Here is a 22,398-nt window from a genome sequence, read left to right on the forward strand (position 1 = left end):
TGAAAAGTGGAAAATAAAACTTTCATTATTGATCTTTATAACCAAGATCTAAAACACCCAGAAATAGATATAGAAATAGGACCATGGTGAGATCAACACATGGATTTTATTAAAAATGTCCATAGAGCACTTCATAAAATCTATTAAAACGACTTAATCTTTCATTCAAGGCAAGGTCCAGGACTGCCGGGTCCAAGATTTAAAATAAATATGATGGTGTGGAGGTGTACAGTCCTTGAACTTTTTACATCTCATCTCTTTCTCACTCTACATTAAAATCGTATACTTAGTCCCATGAAAATGCAATGATTATTGTAAGCAATTAAATAAACATTTAACAGAGTCTGGGTTCTGGTGTCACATGGTAATCTGTAGTGTACCACTTGTTTTCTGTGTTCATAAAACGCTTCCAACATGCTATGAAATAATTGAGTGTGGATGGTTGTTGATGCAGATATTTTCTGTGATTGCGTCCAGTGAGCTGTACTGATAATATTAAAAAGCATAAAAAGACAAGAGGCATTACACATTTCCTATCAAGCATTACAGCAAAAAAAAAAAAAATAGTTTCCTCTTCCAGTTGTTTTCTCTTCTATCATACACACACAAACATTTTTACTTTTACCGCCGGGAAAATCTGTTCTTGAATGCCTTGATAGTTTTAGCCATCATTGGAGCAACTTCTGAAAAACAAAGAGCAGAAAAAGTTGTAAGACACATTCAAACAACCTGTTCAAGCAATTAAATGAGAAAATATTGGACATGATCTTAATAACATTAACGGTGAATATACAATAGATAAATATCTGTAAAAAAATATGTAAAGATAAAAATTTAACAACAACAACTTTTCTTATTAAACTCACTTTTGACCTGCGGTTTGTCTCTGGCACTGTGAGTACCAGCAATGCTGGGAGCAGAGGGGCGTGAGGAGGACTCAGGGGGACTGCTAAAAGAAGACTCACCACCATCACTGGATTTGCTGTAAGCACTGTAGTTTGTTGCTGGTCTGATCCTGTATATGAAAAATAAGCATAATATTTAAATGGAGTTTACCAAAAAAAAGGAAGAAAAGCAGATTGTCAGCTAAAACGTCATGACAAAGATTCATCTACATGACTAATGGCATCTTTGTGACTAATGCAGCATTCACTTACTTGCCAGATGGAGCAGCGCTTGTGCTGGTAGAACCGTTTTTAGTGCCAAACTTCTCCTGTCTACGGCGGACATCTCGCGGAGGCTTAGCAACAGAGTGGACAAAAGCCATTTTAACCTGCCGCCCTGTTAAAAATGAACAATATAGAGAAAACACTTGAGTTATTATTATTGTGAACAGTTCACTAAATCCTCACCTACATTTGTATTGTACACTCACTGAGCTACAATTTTACTGTAATGCCTGTGTGTACCTTTAGGTTTGTTTGCATGGGCTGAGGTGATGTTCTCTGTGAGCTTGCGCAGACGCTCTTCCCTTTCTTCATGGAGCCGGAGAAACAGCTCCCTCCAAGATTCATACTCTTGTCGAGGTTCATGTTTAAAATCCCGCTTGCAGTGTTTCATCCACAGATCATCGGTGTCTTCTGTGAAATACTGAGTAGAGAGGCTTGAAATTAAAGATTAGTCCAAAAAGAAGCCCTAAATTACTATACTAAGGTCTAACGGGAAAACTTTGAATGCAGTGTTGCTCTTAAAATAAGCATAACGACTGAGAATGTAATCACATACTGGATTACACTGCTCAATCCGGTAAAGCTGCTCAGGAGTGCATCTCTCCAGAACCGGTTCCAGAATCTCGAATGGCACTCCTCCCACTTCATCGATTGCTAAGAGAATGCAAGAAATACCAGTAAAAAGACAATTCATTTCCGGTCAATTGGTGGTTAATATTTCAGCCAGCCTGACACATTATGGCTTCTTTTACAGATGTGATTTGAAACATGGTGACATCACATTTCTCACACACATCAGACTGTGAATGTTAAATCAATAGTTAATATTATAACAAATGATAAGAGAATGAGAAAACTTACAATCTATATTGTTCTGTAGGACTCTGATGCACTGTTCATACAGAGACATCATTTTCGGCAAAAACGCAGTCTTGGACCCAGAGTACACAACCATTTTAGAGTTCAGTCTTCGCCCTGTGTAGCCACCATCCTCTTCCTCATATGCCTGTGGGACTGGAGGAGAAAAACATGAGACCATGCAGAAAAAAATAATTGGGATTTATGCACTTATATTGTTTTTTAATTCAGATTCTTTCAGGTATGATAGGCTAAATCTGATAGGGTTATAAAACCCGAAAAACGGATACCTTTGCGCCTCTGGGGGGACAGTGGTGTAAGATCAATGGAGGGCAGTGGTCTGTAGTATGGCTGAATGGCTGGCAAAGGGATATCAGGCAGAGTGGGAACCACATCTACAACCTAGAGAAATAATGATAAGAAGGCCTTTGACACATGGACAAAAGCTGGTTTCCCATCACCTAGTCTGAGAAACAAGTTCAGCCTCACCTTCCTGCGTTTCTCCGGAACAGGCGTGGTCACCGAGGAAGAGGATGGCTTTGAGTGTTTACTACTGGTCCCATTGGCTTTGCCAGACTTAGAGGAAGCAGATGGAATCGAAGCAGGAGGCTGGGGGGGTCGTGAGGACTGCTTTTTCTTCTTTTTGCTTGGGGTCGGAGCATCGTATGTGAGAAAGGATTCGAAAGACATAGTTGGAGCCTCATATGACTCCTCATCCTCAACCACTGGCTCTGGAATTTCCCTCCTCTCCCTTGATTTTCCTTAAAGGCAAAAGCAATCCAAGTAAAACCTCAGTTTTAAGTTATTGAGAGGAAGGGTATAAAAGGGTATAAAAGTGATCAAAAAAGTGACAGTAAATCCATTTTTAATGTTACAAAAGTAAACCCAATTAAATTTAAAAAAAAATTTTTTTACTTTCTATTAATCAAAGAATGGCCTGGAAAAAAATAGTTTCACAAGAAAAAATACAAAGCAACAACTGTTTGATTATAATAAGAAATGCTTCTTGAGCAGCAAATCAGCATATTACAATGATTTCTGGAGGATCATGTGAAACTGAAGACATCACAGAAATAAATTACTTTTAAATTTATAACAAGAGAAAAAATATTTTAAATTGTAATACCACATATTAACAATATGACTATATATTAATAATATATTCACAATATGTTTTTGCTGTATTTTTAATCAAATACAGCCATGATGAGTATAAGAGACTTATAACCACAAAAGCAAGCAAAACTTTCTTACCATCACTTCCTCCTTTCTTTTCCCTTTTGCTTTCGTGTGGGCTTAAATGTCGAATGTGTTTAGATTTGTGACTCGTCCCACCCTGTTGCTCTCTGTCAGCTCTATGCGACCTCTCCTCACTGCTGCCGACACCCGTGGGACGATTCTTCCGTCTCTCCTGTTCCCGAATGTCTTGGGAATTGTGCTCCCTGACTGGCTCTTTGTTTGGCTTGCTGTGTCTCATGTCATTGCGTGGGGGACTGGGCTCTGGCTCCTCTTCAGGAGGGCTTTCATATTCATCTGACTGATACTCCCTTGCGCTACTGTGACTGTACCGTGAGCTGTAGTGCTGTGGAGGGGAGGGGGAGTAGCCATGCTGGTATCCCATCTCTTCATGTTGTTCCTCCTCCATAAGTGGAGGCTCATCTGGAGACCGCTCCCGGACTCGTTTGTGCCCTCCAGACTCATTAATGCGTGAGTGGGAACGCCCTTCCTTTACACTCGGTCTTTTGATAAAATGAAACATATAACATATACTTATTCATCTCTTATCTCAGAAGACCGCAACACCACAACCAGGGTTCCAAAATTATTACACGCCAAACATCAAACCTGAGTAAAACTCATCAGCACTGGTAACTTCTGGTACTGGTAACCATTCAAGGTTTGGGATCAGTAAGATTTAAAAAATATACTCTATACATTTACTTTTATTTAGCAAGAATTAATTAAATGTGGTTCTAAAATAAATGCAGGCTTGGTGAACAAAGTATTTGTTTGACCATGACAACAAAAATATTCTGAAGAACAGTTGTTTCAAGTTTCAGCTTCTTCACAAAGAAATTTTGCAGTAGATACTTTGGCTAGAATCTTTATGATCAGATGTTAGGCTTTTATCTATTCCATTTGTTGAAAATTACACAACTACATTTCTTTTAAAGGTTAATTGCAATGATATGAATATGTAATATATCACTTTAAAAAAACTAACCTGTCTCCAGATCTCTCTGGCACAAGCTTTTTCCACTTGGCCACAAGGTTCTTTGCTGCCTCTCCAGCAAATTCATGTTTGCGCAGAGAATTCACTGTCTTTCCAATGCCTGTTTCCTGCAAGAATAGAAGACAATAAACACATTAAAAGCTATTAAACCAACTGCATTAACAAAATATGTTAGACCAACTCAAGTAATACTTTAGAACATAAGTAATATTTTAATCTTACCACCAGGATGTCTACTGTTATAGGAAGCTCCCCCAGCCTTTTGAGAGTTTTCAGCAGCTAGACAGAAGGTGAAAAGTGGAAAAAATATTTATGGCTCGTAAATTTTCCATTAACACTCATCACCATCACAGTATTAGAAAGAATATTGTCAAAATCTTTTTGATCAAATAAAGTGGAAAACTGCCAATTTAGTTGAAAACTACACTACTTCTATCACTTAAGACCATTCACAATGTATTTAACACATATTATCATAAAATGCCAATCACATAATCACATAGCCTGCAGATCAGGGCGGGGCTGCATGTGAGGCGTGGCTGCACATGTCGCCCTGCCCACAAGTATTTTCATTGGTTGGTGGCAAAATAATTTATGCCAACACGTCACACTCAGGCAGGATTTCATTTCTACTTGTTTGTCACTGCGTGCACTGGTGAGCGGATTAGTTATGTGATTTGTTTAATTTGATTAATTGTAATCTTTGATTATAACATTAATACCCCGTGTAATGTTGTTCACTAAAGCAGTGGTTTCCAACCTGGGCCCACGCCCGTTTTAGCACGGGGAAGTCAATGAATGGGCTTTGAATGAATTAAGGCATTGAATCACGCGAAAAGTCATTACATGTATTTCTGCAGGCATTTACAAAATTTAAATAGTTTAAGGAAAATATTACTAGTTTATTTTGAATATGGGGCCTTCATAATAAATGTTTAAATTTACTGTCACATGGAACAAGTTTTTTTTATTAAAATTAAATTAAAAGTTATTTAAATTTGAAATATTTCTATTACTGCAGCATAAGACCCTTGTTTCAAAAACACAATTACAATCCTTTGATGGTAGTATACACATGTACACATAAAATTACACATTTATACTAGCCAACAGTTGAAGTGGATCAAAAACTAAAAAAAAAACATTAAAAACATTCAATCTGATTTGATGATACCTTCAGAAACCTTGTAATAATCAGTTCATCTTTTATTATGAGTAAGCTTAATTGTGCTTCAAGTATGGCAATGGTCAAAGACAAAATGTCTACTAGAGTACTAGAGTAATATGATATTTGATGTTAAAACTCATGGTCTGTACTTGTTTCTGTTTGCAGGTCTTTGGAACTGTCATCTTTTATATTCAATGTTTCCCACTTTTGCTATTTACTTTATCACTCTGTTGTGTTTAGAGTTAGTCTCTGCCTCTAAACCTACCCTTCCATCTCTCTTTGCTTTTTATGATTGGCTTTTAAGAGCCATTTCCACTAGGGCTGTTAATCAAAATCGAAATAAAATCGCGATTTGTGTGTGCGATTTCTAAATCGCTTTATAGTATGATTTTCCACAGCCCCGATCTCCCGCAGTATGTTATCTGAACCAATCAGGATGCAGCGCACCTAAGTGGAGCGCGAGAACAGAGCAGACTGGGCATATGCCTAACTCCAGGTTCACACACTCTGTCTGTGATGCGTAGCCTTTTTTTTCGAGCCCATGTTAACGGATCAGAACATTCTCACTGCACGCAGTAAAAAGATGAGAACAGAAAAGGTTACAAATAGAAATGTGCGAAAAGATTTAATATCTTGCGCATGAGCACAGAGAGAGTTGTGAGTGCACAGGACACAGGTTGAGCGAGGGGAGACACGTTTTAAAGGTCCCATGACATGGATTATTTCCTTTTCTTTAAATGCTTTTTAATGTTTCCTTAGGTGTACTTATATTGTTAGTATGATTTTTACATTTAAAATTTAGAAATAAAAGCATTTTTATATCCTGATATTAGCCCTCTGGCTTGAATGCTCTGTTTGAAGGGGTGTGTCTGCTGTGAGACTCTGAGTAAACGACAACTGTTGTGATTGGCTGACATCTTTGCATTCGAAATGCGTATTTCATGTGGAACCCCTCTCAAATATAATATATATATATATTGATTCACTGATGCATAAACAGTATTAAACGATTTAGAAAGAAAGTGAACTTGAATGATTAGCTACACATCAGAAATCACTGATCACAGATCAGGCATTAATGATCATGGTTACTCACTGTTTGTGGCGGTGCTGTCGAATCCATATCATAAAAGTCTGTTTGTAACGCCTGTGCTGACATTGCGACTGAATTATATGTAAATATTTTGGCGGGCAAAGCAGAGAAAGGGGAGGTAACATTTCTCCTTATAACGTCACCAGGAGGAGGTTCAAGATCAGCCCGTTTGAGCTTTCATTTTCTCAAAGGCAGAGAAAGATAGCAAAATCTCGATTTACAACGATTAGAATTTCTAGAAACTTGGGGACCATATACAGGCTAGGGGAACTCATTATAATGTTAAAAAGCAGAAAGTGAAATTTTCAAGTCACATGACCCTTTAAGGCAGCGTGTATCTGAGCCTTATACAGTCTATGATCTGAGCACGCACATCTGGTTTTGTTATCAGAGCAAAGGAAATCTGCGTGCGAGCGAATAGATTCGCGCTCGTGCATTATTTTAATGTGCTTTCGCGTTACAATAATGTGCTCTCGTTGCTGCTTCTGAACCGCGTACACATAACTTACTGTATACGCACTGCAGACGGAGTACGTGTGAACCTTGGGCAATAAATATATTGGGCAAAACATATAACACCTCAGGCACCGCTACAGTGAGCTTTATGACCAATGCATGTTTACATCATTCGTATAATTCATAAATATCGTTTCCAACTCCATTTCCAGTTTACTGTGGTGTTGACGCCATTACGTCAATAGCATCTGTATGCAGACCACTGAAAAGATGTGGGGCGAGCCTGCATGGTGTTGTCACCATTACGCAATTACGTTCCCCCCAACCAATTAAAAGTCTTGTGGGTGGGGTGACGTGTTGCCCCGCCCCGATTGACAGGCTGCAGCCAGGGATACCCAAGAAGCTCCACTGCGCTTCACTAAAACCCGTCCTTTACACGCCTCTCAGGACCAACATCATGCAACCCCATCATTTCACCAACAAAGATAAGTTATATAAGAAATAAGTCCCTGGAACTAACGCGATCACAAAACTACATGATAAAAGTGTCCATTTGTTTGCATGCTTTGTTAAAAATTTTAATCCGAAAGCATCTATGTTTTACTATTATAAGTGATGCATTGATCATAATTAATTAATTTATCAGGACTGAAAATTAGTCACACAGAAATAAAGCATTACGAACATAGCCTGCTTATTTAGTCGATTTCATGATTTCACATAGAGCAGCTGTTACTACACGAAGCCATTGTTAACTGACAAGCTGCACAAATCAAAGCTGATAATGAACGTGGATTTGCGCAGCTTGTCAGTTAACAATGGCTCCGTGTAGTAACTGCTGCTCTATGTGAAATCACCCACCTGATGGCATTTACCACTGATTAGAGAACCGGCTTTATTGACGAGATGCACATTAATCATAGGCCGATATATATCGTGCACCCCAACAAATAAAGACAAAATAATAACAAAGGCGGCAGAGCAAACTTATCATCCATAGTGGTTCTCACGTAGTGCTTCTACGTCATCACCACATAGTGTGCGTTATAAGTTAAGAGATCAGTATCTTAAAGGCCACACCACACTAGTGTTGTCACGGTACCAAAATTTCATTACTCGGTACCGATACCAGTGAAAATCCACGGTTCTCGGTACCAATTTCGGTACCAAAGCAAAAAACAAAAATATGCTAATTTAAAAAAAATAACTTTTTAGCACTAAAAATAAAACCAATGTCATTCTTTATACTTATTTACAATTGTGTTTAAAGTGTTTCTACAAGTTATATAATTATGAAAAACTGTAAACAAGTTTCACCCAAATTTAATTTGTCTTTTAATTTATGAAATTTGAACACATTTTATTTTTGGTAAATAAATTTGCTATTAAAATTAAAACATGGAAGAAATATTGTGATTTATTTCTTTAAAGGGGGGGGGGGGGGGGGGGTGAAATGCTCATTTTCACTCAATCTCCTGTTAATCTTGAGTACCTATCGAGTAGTACTGCATCCTTCATATCTCCAAAAAGTCTTTAGTTTTATTATATTTATAAGAGAAAGATAGTCTGTACCGATTTTTTCTGGAAACACACGAGCGGCTGGAGGCGTGACGTGTGGGCGGAGCTAAAGAATCACGAGCGCGCGTAGGCTTTTGCGTTGAGAGCGTCTGGAAGCTGTGACATTACCGTGAGGAAAAAAACATCATCCAAAACAAACCATGGCTAACAGTCAGATTCAACCGTACATTTATGATTCAGAATCAAATCCCGAGGCTGAAATTGAACAAGAACAGCAGCAGCAACGACTACAGCAGGACGTCTCTATGTGGTATGTATTGAACCTGTATATATTTGCTTAGCGGTTTTGGAAAATGACTAAGTTCCACTTTATGTTGTCTTTTTTTTTTTCTTTAAAAGGTGTACATGTGGGAAGTGCAGTTTGATGCCAACTGAGGCGGAAAACGTTTGCTGCCAAGAAATAGAACCGGTTAGAAAAACGTGAGATGGGCAGTGAAAAGGGGGAAAACACAAGGTCTCGAGAGTTTTTTAAAAGTAGAAATTATTTTAATTTGAGCGCAGTGTTTTTAGAACACCATGTCATGCGCTACTTTTACAACATTTGTGTGTGTTTACTCGTGGTTTATGAGGACATGAATTGATTTATGGGTTATTGTATGTGACTTAGTACACAAGCGAACTGTTTGCACATCAGACTAATATTTTCATAGAAAAACTGGAATAGTAGTGCATTTCAATGAAGAAGCGCGCTTTGTGATTTATTATTAAATAATTCATTTATTTATCATTTACATTTTTTCACACTCATTGTGTATTGTTGTTTGGAGTGGTTTAACAATAAACAAACAGAAACCTACAGTGGCCAGCTAAACAAATGTATTTAAATACACACCATACATCGCATGTTGTTTACTTGATGTGCTTACGCGCCGATAGCTAAGTTAACAACACAGAGATATTTGAAGCAGTTTTACTCACCGCCTGCGGTTCCAACACACGATCGTGACCCTTTTTCGTTGGGACTGCATCATACTTAAGAAATAAACGATATGCAACTGGTCCTTGTTTGTAAAACAAGCATCTTCGAAATGCAGGGAACAAACAAAAACACTTGCACAACTCCGTTGATGCTCTGTAAAAATAAACTCCATCCACTGCTCCCTTAATGCTGTTTTTTTTGGTAATCTGTGCAGGGTTGTCTTGCCCTGGCAACCAAAAACACACTTCTTTGGTGACATTTCGCTCTCTCGCTCTGGTCAGTGAATGTCTCTGCTCTGGTCTACGGGCGCGCACGCTCTTCCGGGAGAAGTGCCCTTAGGACCCATATAAGGAAATTCCGCACCATCTAACGTCACACTAGGGCTGTCAACGAATATTCTAAATTCAAATATATATTCAAATAGTTTTTAAAAAACGAATTTCGAAGGTGAAAATGAATATTCGAATAAAAAAAAAATGTGGAAAAAACGCCCACGGTAGTATAGGCGTGGCTGTCTGCTTTGTGAGTGGGCGCGCTAGCGCCTGAGGGTTTAGGGACAGGTCACATGAGTCGCACTGTCTGGCACAGCATCACTGCTGAAAGTTGACGCGTCTTCATGGAAGATGACAGCAAGTGCAGAGCCCAACTCGACCGCAGCAGAGAAAGCGAGGTAAAATTGTTGACCCGCGAGATAAAGTTGTATGCAAGCTATTCAAGATACAGTTAGCATACCATTCAACCATGAGGTCACATCTCAAAAATGTGCACCCAAATGAGCATGGCATAATGTGTGGAACTCCAGCTAAACAGTCACGTCTTGACTTGCCACAAGCTCTTTGTCTGCAACACGACAAGAGGCCATAACGGATAAATTAATTTCGTTCATTTGTAAGGACATGAGACAAATCAGTGTCGTGGATGGGGCAGGCTTCGGGGAGTTCTGTCAAGCAATGGAAGCGAGGTTTGATTATTTATCGTTTCATGTCAAGGAAAAGTTCCATGTTTACCACAGCACAGCTCGCTCGGAGCATTCAATGTCAGTTCTATATGCTGTAAAACTTCAATTAATATTAATAATATTTGTTTCAATCACTGAATGAAGCCTGCTATATTTGGGACCGAATTCGCGACCTTAAATTGCTTGCACAAAACTCTTGATCAGCACTGAAAAATTTGTTTGTTCATTTAAACCGTTATGCGCAGAGAGGGTGAGAGAGCGTGAGGTCTGCAGTCTTGGCCATTAGTTGATTTCCTTGTTTTGTGTAGGTAATACGTTGTCAAATATGTTTAAACTTAAATAGACTACCTATACAAGTAGTTATGTCTTTTTGTATTATTTTGTCCTGTTATTGACGTAATGCGTAAATGTTTTTTTAGAGGGAATATTTGAACGTCATTTTTGAGCAATTTTGACAGCCCTACGTCACACAGACCCATACTCGAAAAAAACTTTCCGAAACTTGTGACAAACCGGAAGGAGTATTTTTGGAAAAATACTCCTTCAAACGTACAACTTAATTTTTGAAACTTTGTCCATGTTTAGCATGGGAATCCAACTCTTTAACAGTGTAAAAAAACTCAGTATGCATGAAATAGCATTTCACCCCCCCCCCTTTAAAAAATAAAGTTTTATAAATTTTTTCAACAGTAGTAGCAGTATCACATACATTTTACTAAATAATAGTAATATTTCTAGCACAATGTCTTTATGTAAAAATTAACTTTTAGACCTAATGAATGCATATTTGTCATTTTAACTGAACTTAAGACTGGTGGTGATGCTTAAGATATTTTTGGTCATTGAGGGTTTCTGTAAAAAAAAAATAGTAATAGATCATATTAATTATTATTAAAAGATACTACTACTAATTCTACTATCATACTAATGTATATACAATGCACTATGAATTGATGAGCTGCTGGGTTCATGAATATTAATCACGTTGTCTGCGTTCGGTCAAACTGATTTGCTGAAATCAAAACAGGGACGGTACTAGATCAGCGCCAGCCAATGAAATTGCCATTTGCGCATTAGCTCCGCCCACTACCGGAGAAACCGGTATGTCTTCTGCTTGTTCGAAAATGAATATGAATAATTCTAAATGAACTCCATTATTTTGACAGGAAAAGACAACAAAGAATAGTTTACATATAGCGTGTCGATTCAGCGTGGTAAGACTCTCGCTCTCTCTCTCTTTGCATGTGTGAGAAACAGCGCTATCAGTAAAGCGACGGTGAGTCATGCGCCCTCACAAAGAGTTTACATAGCATCATATACAGGTGCGCTGTGCGTCCATTGAGATAAACTGAAAAGTTCAGATCGCTTGATGGAGAGAGAACTCTGAAGCTCAGATGCTGAAATTAATGCAAGCGTCATGCGCTTCAGTCTATGTAGTAAACAAACCCGCACGTCTCAGCCATTCATTAATTCACACAGAGACGCGCAGAACACGGATTCATATTTCAAACAACTTTTGCGGCTTAACATTTACAGATACTGGTCCATATCGATATTTGATTTGATTAATTTATGCTAACTTTGACAAATTCCATGACTGTCCATATTAAAATGTAAGTTTCATTTTCATGACTGGATTTTGAGATTCCGTCCTTGTTTTCTGCTTAGCGGAAATCATAGCGCTGAACCGGGTGTGAACGGGACCTCGGTACTACCGGTACTTAAAGAAACCTGGTACAGTCACATTTAAATTTTTTTAGTTCCGACTTGGTACCGAAGTACCGGGTCTTTTGACAACACTACACCACACTATAATGTGATGCATGCAAAATACATAGTTTTGGCTGTTACAAAGTCTCCATCCATAAACAGATGTACATTGTCTGCAGATATAATTTATTTCATTGCACTTTAACAAGTAATCTGAACGGCCTATAATATATATGTGCAATATTTTAAACAAGCACTCACTAACTGAGTTTAATGCCACACTTATGTTAGAATGTATCTCATTCTTGTTTCTGTGGCGGTGTGTCCGGCTCGTAATGGGTCGCACGGTCCGGAGAGCTGTATGACTGATGCACCAGTTCAATTGAACTTTACTCCAAATATATGAACTTATCTGTTTTGAATACTTTATATTTAACTTGTTTGTTTATGTCCAATATTAGTGTTAAACTGTTGGACTTTAAATCTACTATTGATTTTAACCAATTTTGCAGAACATTTAGACTGATAACGTCCATGCCCAGATGAGGCAAATTTGTCACAGGACGCGAGATATTACAATTTGAAAAATAATAATAATGATGAATAATAATAATAATAATAATGTAATACATTTAGGAAAAAACTGGCATTAGTATATCTTGCACCAGGATGTTTACATATTTCAAGGAGTAACTAGCTATGTTTCCATCCAAAGATGTGAATTTAACTTACGCGCAAAACAGGGCTTTTCCATAAAACATTTGCGAATAAATCACCATTTCCATAAACTGGCATTAAATATCTCTATGAAAACTAGGAGAAGCCATTGAATATAATAATTCTCAAGGCTCAAGACACCCACGAGTACTGGAATCCCATGCCTGGGTCTTTTCTATGCGGAGGCAGCTCTCACAGGGTCTGACTGCCCACGCTGCAAGGAGTTTTCAGTGCAGGTACTTAGGAGCTGGAGGAATATAGGACTTGGCGATTTCTCCCAGCAGCGTCCCATTTCTGCCAGTGAGCCGCTGGTGGAGCCACCACATGGGAGCGGTCGCACACAGTGTACTTCTCCCCCCACTCTTGCTGCCATCAAAGCCCTGCCGTCTGACCGCCCACATCATGGGCGAATCATACGTTACCCCAGGAGAGGCGATATCGGCACTTCATAAGATGGCAGTGCTACAGGTTTTTCAGGCACAGCTCCTGATATCCCTGGATGAGGGGGAGACGGATCCTGAGGTGTTCAAAGATCTGCACACGGTGATGGACTTCACCTTTAAAGCCACAAAAAAGATGTCCCAGGCAATCGGGAGAAGCATGGGTTATACATGAGTTACATGGTGGTGCTCCACCAGCATCGGTGGCTTAATGGTTAGAGAGTTGGACTTAACCCAAAGTTCACAGGTTCGAGTGCCGGCAGGAGTTGTAGGTGGGGGAGGTGAATGAACAGCGCTCTCTTCCACCCTTGATACCCATGGCTGAAGTGCCCTTGAGCAAGGCACTGAACCCCCAATTGCTCCCAAGGGTCATGGAAAAAATAGCTGCCCACTGCTCCGGGTGTGTGCTCACGTTGTGTGTGTTCCCTACTCACTGCGGTGTTTGTGCAATTGGATAGGTTAAATGCAGAGCACCAATTCCGAGTATGGGTTAGGAAGGCATGTGCCTCGATGTGCCTTTGTCTCCCTCTGGTCTTCAGGGCATCTCATCTTGGATTCAGAACGTAATAGAGAATGGCTACATACTTCAGTTTTGGTGCAGACTACCCAGGTTCAATAGTGTGGTCACGTCAACAGTACCATCACACAGAGCGTTGGTGGTGAGGCAAGAGGTTCTCAATCTCCTCTCAAATGCACAATAGAAGTGGTCCCGCCAAGCAAGAGAGAGAGAGTTTTCTACAGCCGCTATTTTGTTTACGAAGAAGGATGGAGTTCTCCTACCGATCTTGAACCTGAGGACCATCAACCGTGCATTATACAAGTGCACTTTCAAAATGACAACACTGAAACAGATCCTTGCACAGACCTGACAGGTAGATTGGTTTATCTTGGTGGATCTGAAAGACTCCCTTTTTTTAGATTTGCGTTCGAGGGCACAGCATATCAGTTCACAGTAATGCCATTCGGGCTAGCATTGGCCCCACGTACATTCATGAAATGCATGGATACAGCACTTTGCAGAATGCGGAAAGTGAGCAGAATGCTCATTTTGAAATATTTGGACGATTGGCTGGCTTTGGCCCATTCAGAAGATGTCCTCAACAGCAACAAACACGGCCTGTTACTTCATTTGAAGAGCTTGGGTCTTTGCGAGAACACACAGAAGAGCATGTTATGGCCCTAGCTGAGCGATGACATATCTGGGGGTGCTGCTGGACTCGGTCTTGATGAGAGTGCGTCTTTGTCAAGCGTGCATATGAGATTTAATGTCTGCACTGAATACTTTCAGCCTGGGACGCCCCGTAGCACTGAAAGAATATCAGAGGCTTTTGGGATAGATGGCGGCAGCCGTGACGCTGTAACACCTCAGTCTTCTTTATATGCGACCCCTCTAGATTAACCTCAACCTAAGTGAAGCTTTTTTGGCCCTCCGATTTTGCTGCACAAAATCAAAGAGGAGAGGGCGCCGGTGATTCTAATCACTCTGTACTGGCCAAACAGACCATGTTTTCTTAACCTGCTGGAGATACTGACGATTTCCGCGTGAAAGATTCCACTGAGACGGGAGGACAGTGAACTCCTGTCCCAAGCGGACGGCTCGATATGGCACCCCAACCCTGAATGGTGGAAACTTCATGTGTGGATGGTGTGCGGGAACTGGTAAACCTGGGCACATTATCTCGTCGCATGATGGCCATGATTACAGAGGTGCGAGCTCCTTCTACGAGATGCTTGTATGCTCTTAAATGGGCAGTCTTTGTCAAATGGTGTGAATCTAATGGCTGCGACCCGGAGAACTGTCCCATGTCTGACATTCTGACATTTTGTTTACTACATAGACATTCTGACATGGGTGGTGGCGTTATGACGTCAACTGGTTTATGTTGCAGCTATCGCAGTCTCTCATGCTACTATCAGTTTGGATGTGTGCTCCTTGGCTTCACAGGTCTTGTCGGTGAGCTTGACCTGTGCTTCCACATATGGATTCTAGCTGCCTGAATCTATATTTTTTCGACTAGGTTGTATAGTTGGAATTTAGAGGCGGGGAAACCACCATACCCAGACAGTGGTGCTCACTTAGGGACAGCGGAGCGAGCTTTGTGACACATGATGTTATCGTGCGCTTCGCCCTGTCACTGTATTACTGCTTAAGGGTTAGCAAGGCACAAGACGGCAGTTTGTCTCGGTCCTCTCTGTATGCACCAGCTTGTTTATATAGCCTCTTATATTTATGCACTTGTACTGGCTACGGACCCTAGCTGGGCACAACGATATAATGGTTATCGTTGTGCCCAGACACGCCATTCACATTGTGTCTGCATTACTGCATTTACATGCTTAAATATATGCATACTGCTGTGCTCTATAAGCATTCTCTCAAAAAGGATAAGATTGGTTCCCTCTCGAGGCGGTAACTCAACATTACGTCAGCTAAGACGTATATGGGAACTCCTCCCATCTCCACTTTCGCTGAAATCTTATTGGCTAACGCCAGCTGGGGGCAGCTGGCCAATTGACGCAAAGCATGCAAATACTGACAGGACAGCGGGCAGTATAAAATGCATGGGCGCGAAAATTACGTCAGAATCTCTTTCTTCACGCTAGAAGTCTTATCTAAGTCATCGTGGAAGTTGCAATAGAGGACTACTCACCCTGTTTTTCCTCTCCGCATCCGATGGCTGCTAATGCTAGATTCGGACCTTCACCAGTTCTGTGTGACCTGCCTGGGAGCCTCACACGGACCACACGTGCGCCCACTGTGCCGAGAAACTGGCAGTGCGCGCCCTCAGAGCCAGAGTGGCTCGGAAAACAGTGGGAATGAGGCCCACTGCCACCAGCGAGCCGCTGGTGGGTCCTCCCCCGCTGAAGACGAGTTTGACGTCCGCGTGGTGGACGATAGCTTCCGCGCCGCGAACATCGTCCTCTTCGGAGCTGGCTAGGAAAACGACTCCATATCGCTTTCGACGTCGGAAAAGGTTTGGGCCTCTTAGTGGGACCGACCCGACCAAGAGGGCCCTGCAGACCTCCAGGAGGAGCTCGTCAGGGTCTTCGGAAAGGCCGTCAAGGAGCTGGGTCTCGCTTGCAACGCACCTGACGAGCCTGTGTAATGTAGCTGGACTCGTGGCTCCTCCAGTCGAGCTGCTGCCAGACGGCATTGAGGCATGCAAGAGCTCGTGGTGAAATCATGGGCTGCACCCCAATAGGCGCGTACCCACTCTGCCACGCAGGCCATGTTCACGCACGTGGATGGGGCGGAAACCCTCTCCCCCGTCGAGGAGACTGTTACCGCGCACCTGTGCCCGTCTCCCTCTGCATTGGGTTCGGACCACAGCCTGCCTTCCAAGCCGTGCGGTTCACGGCCCATACACGGACAAAGCCTATACTTCTGAGGGAAGGCAGCTTTTGCTCTTCATGCCAGGGCAATACTCAAGGTGTTTCAGGCAGACGGCGGCACAATAGCGTTGACGTCATCAGGGATCTGCGCGCGGCAACTGATCTCGCACTGATGGCTACTAAGCGCTCTGCTCAGCTGTTTCATGGGGCTCATGGTCTACCTTACAGGCACCTATGGCGTACCCTAGCTGACCTGGAAGACGCAGACCGTAGGACGCTCCTAAACATTCCAGTTGCGCCCTCCGGCCTCTTTGGTGACGCCATGGAGTCATGAAGCGTTTCTCAGAGACGCAGAAAGCGCGCCAAGGCGATGAGCCACGTGATGCCCCGTCGCTCACTCCAGTCATCATCTGCGAGGTTCCGCTCTTCTGCACCTCGTCAGGCTCTAAGACCAGCTAAAACAGCCCGCCGTGGCACCCCGCTCTGAACCCGACGCTCGTTTCGGCCGAAACCAGCAGTGGTAAGAGCCTGGGAGGAAACGTCAGGGTCAGTTGAGGACCCCGCGCCGCGAGAGAGCCAGCGCGCCATCCTTGGCCACCGAGCCGTCTCCCTGACTGACCGATAAAGTGAAAGAGTGAGTGCGCGGGAGGCCCCACCCCCAAGCGCCATGTTCAAATGCATCATGTCCCCCATGTTCCTTCGGGCGACGATTGCTATGTTTGTTTAAATGCTGTTTGTGTGAGTTCCACAATAGAAGCATGTACACAATCAACAAAAGAGCTTTTTCTTTCTCTTACACTCAACACTGTGTCACTCGCCCTGTCATAGCAGCGCTGTGACCCTGTTCCGTGTCGGATGTTTGGCGCTTTCTACAGCACAGTATGGATAGCGGGAGTTTGAAACCATCCACGCTGAAGGTGTATGTGACTGCTATTGCCGCTTTTCGTTCCCCGGTTGACGGGCAAACGATCGGTAAGCACGCTCTGGTAATCAGGGGAGCAAGGAGATTGTGTACTTCATGGCCACCCTCCGTGCCGCCGTGGGATTTAGCTCTGAGCCACAGCCCATGATTATAATGGCCTCGCGAGGGCGCGAGAGTGCCAACACCACATAAACACGGTGTCACTCTCCCTGTTCAGATGCATCATGTCCCCATGTTCCTTCGGGTGACGATTGCTATGTCTGTTTAAATGCTGTTTGTGTGAGTTCCACAATAAAAGCATGTACACAATCAACAAAAGAGCTTTACTTCCTCTTACACTCAACACTGTGTCACTCTCCCTGTCTCAGAACAGTGCAGAGCCACAACCTATGATTATAATGGCCTCGCAAGGGAGTGAGAGTGCCAACACCACAAAAACACATGCATCATGTCCCCCCTGTCACTATGGGTGACGATTGCTATATGTGTTTAAATGATGTTTGTGTGAGTAAAATTTTACTATAGAAGCATGTATCCAAATTCTTGCACCCAACACTGTGTCACTCACCCTTGCTCAAACAGCGCAGAGCCACAACCCATGATTATAATGGCCTCTTGAGGGCGCAAGAGTGTCACACCATTATATAGCCGACACGAACCGCCCTCCCGCCAGTGCTTCTAGCCTCGCGGGGGTGGGGGCTTGGTCAAAACAAGTCATCAGTGGCTGTAGACCTAACGCATCCGCGGTGTCATTTCATGGACGGTAGGAGGGCTATCCCGGGCGTTCCACCGTGGATACTGGGAATAATTCACGACGGAAATTCTCTCCAATTAAAACGCAGACCTCCCCGCTTCAATGGCGTGGTCCCGTCACTGACTTTGCCCCAAAACCGTCCTGTTCTGCGACAGGAAGTTCTCAGTCTGCTCGAGAGGGAGCGATAGAGCGAAATTTCCCCTCAGATCGAGCGGAATGCGCATGTTGAATTATCTGGACAATTGGCTGATTTTAGCCCACTCAAGATATGTGCTATCAGTCACGTGGAAACAATGCTTCGCCGTTTGGATACGCTGGGACTGCGTGTGAATATGCAGAAGAGCGTGTTTTTACGTGTCTGTGGTCGGAGTCACAGAGAAGGTGGCACATAAACCGTTTGGAATTGGAAGCGGTGTTCTTAGCCCTGCAAGCCTTTCGGTCGAAATTGGAGTGGCAACATGTACTGATTCAAACCGACAACACGTCTGTGGTCTTGTACATAAATCGCCAGGGTGGCGTGCGCTCCAGAGCTCTATTCAAACAGGCAGCGAGTCTCATTTTGTGGGCGGGCTGACACTTAATCTCCATAAGAGCGTCGCACATCCCCGGTACTCTGAACCGCGGAGTGAGCATGCTTTCGAGGAATGGGATTCCTCAAGGAGATGTAGGCTTCACCCAGGTTCAGATCTAATGATTTGGGAGGAAGGAAGTGGATTTGTTTGCCACGAGCGAGAGCACACACTGTAAGATGTTCTTCTCGCTATCTCACTCCCCCCGCCGGGAGATGCTCTGACATCGCGTTGGCCGGAAGCCAGGCTTACACGTAGAAGATTCTGCCTGTGTTGTGCAAAATCAGGGAGGAGAGAGCGTCAGTTAAACTTGTGGCCCCGAACTGGCCGAATCAGTCCTGGTTCGCGGACCTGAGAGAGTTAGTGATGGCTCCCCCATGGCAAATCCCCCTCAGGCAGGACCTGCTGTCTCAGGCGAACGGCACAATATGGCACCCCAGCCCTGAGCTGTGGAACCTTCATGTGTGGCCGCTGCGGGGACCCTAATAAGCGGGACGCTCTGCACTCACGAGTGCTGAACACACTTACAGAGACGCGCGCACCATCAAACAGTCGCTGCTACGCGCAGAGGTGGCGTTTTCACAAAATGGTGCGAGGACATTTATATTGACCCGGGACCCTGTTCCGTGTCGGATGTTTGGCGCTTTCTACAGCACAGTATGGATAGCGGGAGTTTGAAACCATCCACGCTGAAGGTGTATGTGACTGCTATTGCCGCTTTTCGTTCCCCGGTTGACGGGCAAACGATCGGTAAGCACGCTCTGGTAATCAGGGGAGCAAGGAGATTGTGTACTTCATGGCCACCCTCCGTGCCGCCGTGGGATTTAGCTCTAGTTTTGAGGGCTCTATCTCTTACTACCGTTCGAGCCCTTAGCTTCGATTGCGGTTAAGGAGCTTCCCTGAAGTCTGCTTTGCTTCTTGCTCTCGCCTCGGCGAAGCGCCTTGGAGACTTTCATGAGTTTTTGGTGAACGATATTGCATCGGTTTCGGACCTGGCAACTGTAATGTCATTCTCCGGCCGAGATCAGGTTTCGTTCCAAAGTCACTCAATACACCGTTTTGTTTCCCTGCCCGCCTTATCTGTTGAGCCGTCAGCCTCGCGTGACGCTGATGCTCAGAGCGCCGGGACCCTGTTAGGGTTTTACGGATGTATATGAATCGCTCGGCCGCCTTTCGTCAGTCGGACCAGCTGTTCGTGTGCTTGGTGGATGTAATAAGGGACGTGCTGTTTCTAAACAGAGACTTTCTCACTGGATCGTGGACGCTATCGAATGCCAGGGGAAGGATTATCCCCTCAACATCAGAGCTCATTCTGCGAGGACAATATAAATGCTTCCTGATGGGCCTGGTCTAGAGGTATGTCTGTCCAGTATTTATGTTTTCCTGCTGGCTGGTCTTCCCAGAACACAATCGCCAGGTTTTACAAGCTGGATGTACCCTCTGTAGCGTCACATGTACTTTCGGTGAGTTAAGTTTTATTCATTCTGTTATAACCAGCTATACAGTAGTTACCATGGCTGCTAACTCTGTGTTATGGTTTATACAGTAGTCACCGCAAACATCGTCGACTCTGTTTAACTCTCATGCTTGAGTGCTTATTGCGTTGTGTCATGCCCTGGTTAGTGCAAACTTCTATCTATTGCTTGAAGTTATGCAAATTTTGTTAGGGTCGGAGCAGATGTCTCATTGGTCTAGTTCCGCCTATCAGATGCAAGCACTCTTAGCGACATGGCCATTGGCTAGAACTGTCCTGCTTATGTGTGGGGTGATTGACTCCGTTCAGGGCTTATCTTCACTGCTCTCATGGCGGGATTTTATACAGTTCCCATATACGTCTTAGCTGATGTAATGTTGAGTTACCGCCTCGAGAGGGAACGTCTCCGGTTACTATCGTAACCTCGGTTCCCTGAGAGGCGGGAACGAGACATTACATTAGCCACCGTGGTGACTGTTTGATCAACTGTGCTAGCGTTCAGTCGTGATTCTGACGTAATTTTCTCGCCCATGCATTTTATACTGCCCGCTGTCCTGTCAGTATTTGCATGCTTCGCGTCAATTGGCCAGCTGCCCCCAGCTGGCGTTAGCCAATAAGAATTCAGCGAAAGTGGAGAAGGGAGGAGTTCCCATATACATCTTAGCTGACGTAATGTCTCGTTCCCGTCTCTCAGGGAACTGAGGTTACGATAGTAACCGGAGACATTTCTGAGTGATCTGTTTGGTTTTCTAGGGGAGAATATACATCTAATTGCCTTGGGGCCTGTCACAAGGTCATCTGTGATTGGTTGGAGAGTGTTTGGTGTGTAGCACACTGTCAGCTTCACTAAGGCTGTGCTATATTTGCTGTTCTAACATTATCTCATCTCATAGCACAAAGTCACATGACTTTTTCAATCCCCATGTTAGAATTTATTCGATAAATGCGTTTCCATCATAGTTTATGTGCATTTTTAGAATGTACGCACATCCTGGAATTTTCATCAGGCTTTTTTTTTATGCGATATCCCAAAATGCTAATTAAAATAGGTGGATGCAAACATAGCTACTAGCATTGTATAGATCCAAAATAAAAAAATATATATTATAAAAAGATTAAAATACCTAGCATAAACATGTTGTAATACTAATACTACAATACTATAGTACTACCATGTTATTAAGACGACATTGTAAGTAAGACTAATATCAAATAACGAACTTATTAGTTGGCCAAGCAGCAGAATTGGCAAAACAAACATTTAATTGCACTTTCAAAGTGTCGTCGTGGCCTTCTTGGGAACATGGGGGTTGCACTGACCCGATAGTTTGGCAGTATCTCAAACCTCGTTGAGCTTCCTACCTAGAAAACATTTGGAAGCATGGAATGAAGCATTCTGCCCACTAACGCCCTCTACATAGGCAGATCACTCTGTTTTGAGACACAACCTAAGTGTAAGAACTATTCACAACTGAGTAGGAATCGTGTCTTATAGGGAGTAACGTTAACAGAAATTATGCTGCATTACGCAAGGCCTGTCTTCATCTGTCACCGCTATCGTATATAAATCGCTGTGGTTGACATTTCTGAAAAATGAGCACAAGCTTCTAGGAAAGTGCCTCTATGCTGTTTTTGCTGTCGTATCGAAGCATGTTTGAGGAGAAAGCTCAATCCAAACTGATCTATGTAAACCGGTCATCCATTTCACGGTCTGCTGCTCTTGTAATTGTTAGACGTGGGATTTATGGATAGCAATGTTGATCGAACCTCAGGCTAGACACTCGCCGAAGCGCATATAACATAGTCATACACGGTGCGAAAAGGGACGACGTAGAGCATTCGCTTCCTCTCACCGAAAAGGTTTCTTACCTTGCGAGGCTCTTGATTCTCTGCGAGCCTTAACTGCAACTTCTCGACTGCTTCCAATATCTCCTCCGCCATGTTTACAGCTGGTGCATGTTGCCCGGAAGCCAAAACAGCAGTGGTGGGGGCCTGCTGTTGTTTCAGACTACTGCGAACTTCCGTCACTCCAAATGGAGACTCCGGA

The 22,398-nt window shown here is 43.1% G+C and overlaps 1 protein-coding gene across 1 annotated transcript; it reads right to left on the bottom strand.

Annotated features, from left to right (window-relative positions):
- Positions 1-87: 87 nt before the first annotated feature.
- Positions 88-22,380, bottom strand: LOC132145331 (elongin-A-like). The gene is made up of 12 exons (XM_059556256.1): positions 22,221-22,380; positions 4,483-4,539; positions 4,252-4,367; positions 3,282-3,766; positions 2,517-2,788; positions 2,318-2,429; positions 2,031-2,183; positions 1,726-1,823; positions 1,410-1,590; positions 1,158-1,281; positions 867-1,015; positions 88-683 (listed from the first exon to the last, which is right to left on the bottom strand). The coding sequence occupies exons 1-12, from the start codon at positions 22,290-22,292 to the stop codon at positions 622-624; spliced, it is 1,881 nt and encodes a 626-aa protein (XP_059412239.1). The 5' UTR covers positions 22,293-22,380; the 3' UTR covers positions 88-621.
- Between the last annotated feature and the right edge of the window lie 18 nt (positions 22,381-22,398).

Source organism: Carassius carassius, chromosome 8 (genome assembly GCF_963082965.1).
Source record: "Carassius carassius chromosome 8, fCarCar2.1, whole genome shotgun sequence".
In the NCBI taxonomy this organism is placed as follows: Eukaryota; Metazoa; Chordata; class Actinopteri; order Cypriniformes; family Cyprinidae; genus Carassius; species Carassius carassius.

Excerpts from the sequence above, each read along its gene's own strand:
- LOC132145331 (XM_059556256.1), bottom strand. The coding sequence starts at position 22,292 with ATGGCGGAGGAGATATTGGAAGCAGTCGAGAAGTTGCAGTTAAGGCTC. Across the intron at positions 1,824-2,030 it reads CCTACAGAACAATATAGATT|CAATCGATGAAGTGGGAGGA; the intron begins GTAAGTTTTCTC and ends GCATTCTCTTAG. Across the intron at positions 684-866 it reads AGACAAACCGCAGGTCAAAA|AAGTTGCTCCAATGATGGCT; the intron begins GTGAGTTTAATA and ends TTTGTTTTTCAG.